Here is a 1,805-nt window from a genome sequence, read left to right as displayed (position 1 = left end):
GCTGCCTCCACTGCCTCACACCCCCTTCCCAGGACAGATTCTCTCTCCCTCTCTCTCCCTCGCCCGGGAGGGCTTCGACGGGGAGGGGGGCTTGGAGACACGCCCCATGAAAAAGATGTCCCGCCCACACACCCAGAAATGGCCACAAGGGGGTGCACAGCGCCTAATCGGGAAAGATCTCCTTCAGCTCGATGCCCCCCCATCGACCAGAGGGAGGTCACAGGGGCATGCCCCATCCCCCCAGCTCCCAAAGAGGGGGAGAATCCAGAGACAAGAAACTGGAGGGTAGGAGGGGTCCCAGAGGGAACCAATTCTTCGTCTTCCTCCAGTCCCAACGCAAGAGTGCACGAAACCTGGACGGATGCCTAAGCAGATGCCCTGGTCCCAGGAAGGGGTTTGTTGAGGGTCGAGACACACTGTCCCTCCCAAGAGCCTCATTACTGCGCGGAGGTCCCCACGTAAGTTCCACCCCGAGGTGCTTGTCACGATCCCCGGGGAGGAGGGCAGGGGGCCTCGGAGGGAGGGTCCGAGCCTCCTCTCCGCCCCCCCCCCCCGGGGGCGCCCCTCCCCCCGGCCGGGGGCGGGGCCTTTTGTCCCGCACGTGGAACCCGCCGGGCCAGCGGGCACGGCACACCCCCTCCCCACCCACCGTGCCGCGGCCACGTGGGGGCCAGGCCGGAAGCGCCCCCAGCCCTCCTCCACGTGGGAGGGGGCAGTAGGCCCTCGGCTTGGCGTGGCGCCTCAGGCCCCCGAAAGCTAAGGAACCCGCACTTCAAACGGTATCCTCGGACACGGAGCACGCGGCGCCCCCCTCCGTACAGCCGGGGGTCTTCAACCCCAATCCGGCGATTCAGAGCCCCTTCCCCACGGCGGAGGCGTAAAACACCGACTTCCAAACCGCCCCCCGCCCCCGGCGGCGCTCCTGGCGCTCACCTCCATGATGCAGTTCGCGGCCTCGGCTGCCGCCATCTTCACCCGCGTCTACTCCTCCTCCGGCCGCCGAGACCCCCCCTTTCTCCGCACTCCCCCGGGACCGCCTTATACCGGAGGGTCCACGGCCCGCCCACCGCGACCCCGCCAGGAGATCTCATTGGTAGCGGAGGTGACCTGTGTGGAAATGCCATTTAGCCATTGGGCGAAGGAGACGCCCATCAAAGCTGAGGTGCCCGCCTAGTCTGGCGTGCCGAACCCCGCCCCCTTAAGTCGACGGGGATGGGAAAGACTGCCCGTCTATCGCAAGAAGCGCGACTGACGATTGGGCAGAATCTACTGGGAGTTCCCGCCCCTTCTCCAGTACCGCCTCAAAGCTTCCCGGCGGACCCTGCGCTGAGCGGACATCTTGAAATAGAACTATCACCAAAAGTACCCGCCTCTTAATAGCTGCTATTGGTTTATTAACGATGTGACGTCATGAGGCTTTCGGCCTGCCTCCACCAAGCGGCTGGCCGCAAGGAGAACGTGACGATTGGCCCACGAGAAAGGAAAGCAGGCTTTAGGCTTCAGAGATTGGCTCAAACAAACTGTCACTCATCGTCCACTCTGTGGCTCTCCCAGTTTGTAGGGAATCCAAGGGGGAATAAAGGAGCTTGTGCCCATTTTCCTGCGGGAAAACTGAAGCAGTGAGAGGCTCAAGGAGAGGGAGGTCTTGGCCAGGATCCCGAATCAAGTCAGAAATGGGACTCAGGCATCGAGGTATTTAATCTCTAGCCCTCTACTTAATTGTTACAAGTTTTTTAAACCCAGTGACCCCACTCAAGCACTTGGCCTTTGCCGAGTCCTACCACGCTGGGAACACCCACCCGCTT

The 1,805-nt window shown here is 62.7% G+C and overlaps 1 protein-coding gene and 1 long non-coding RNA gene across 3 annotated transcripts in view; one reads left to right on the top strand and one right to left on the bottom strand.

The window, feature by feature from the left end:
- Positions 1-1,041, bottom strand: part of PRMT1 (protein arginine methyltransferase 1) — a 10,194-nt gene extending 9,153 nt beyond the window's left edge. Inside the window, exon 1 of one of the 2 annotated variants that reach the window (XM_010849627.1) lies at positions 934-1,041. In XM_010849627.1, the coding sequence (XP_010847929.1) occupies positions 934-969 (36 nt within the window). In that variant the 5' untranslated portion in view covers positions 970-1,041. The remainder of the gene's footprint in view (positions 1-933) is intronic. The other variant, XM_010849628.1, reaches the window with a different exon arrangement.
- Positions 1,042-1,515: 474 nt separating this feature from the next.
- Positions 1,516-1,805, top strand: part of LOC104995667 — a 2,535-nt gene continuing 2,245 nt past the window's right edge. Inside the window, exon 1 of the long non-coding RNA XR_826073.1 lies at positions 1,516-1,692. This is a non-coding gene — a long non-coding RNA (uncharacterized LOC104995667). The remainder of the gene's footprint in view (positions 1,693-1,805) is intronic.

The sequence above is a fragment of the Bison bison genome, unplaced genomic scaffold (genome assembly GCF_000754665.1).
Source record: "Bison bison bison isolate TAMUID 2011002044 unplaced genomic scaffold, Bison_UMD1.0 scf7180017864285, whole genome shotgun sequence".
Taxonomy (NCBI): domain Eukaryota; kingdom Metazoa; phylum Chordata; class Mammalia; order Artiodactyla; family Bovidae; genus Bison; species Bison bison.
This window is presented reverse-complemented; position numbering and strand designations above follow the sequence as displayed.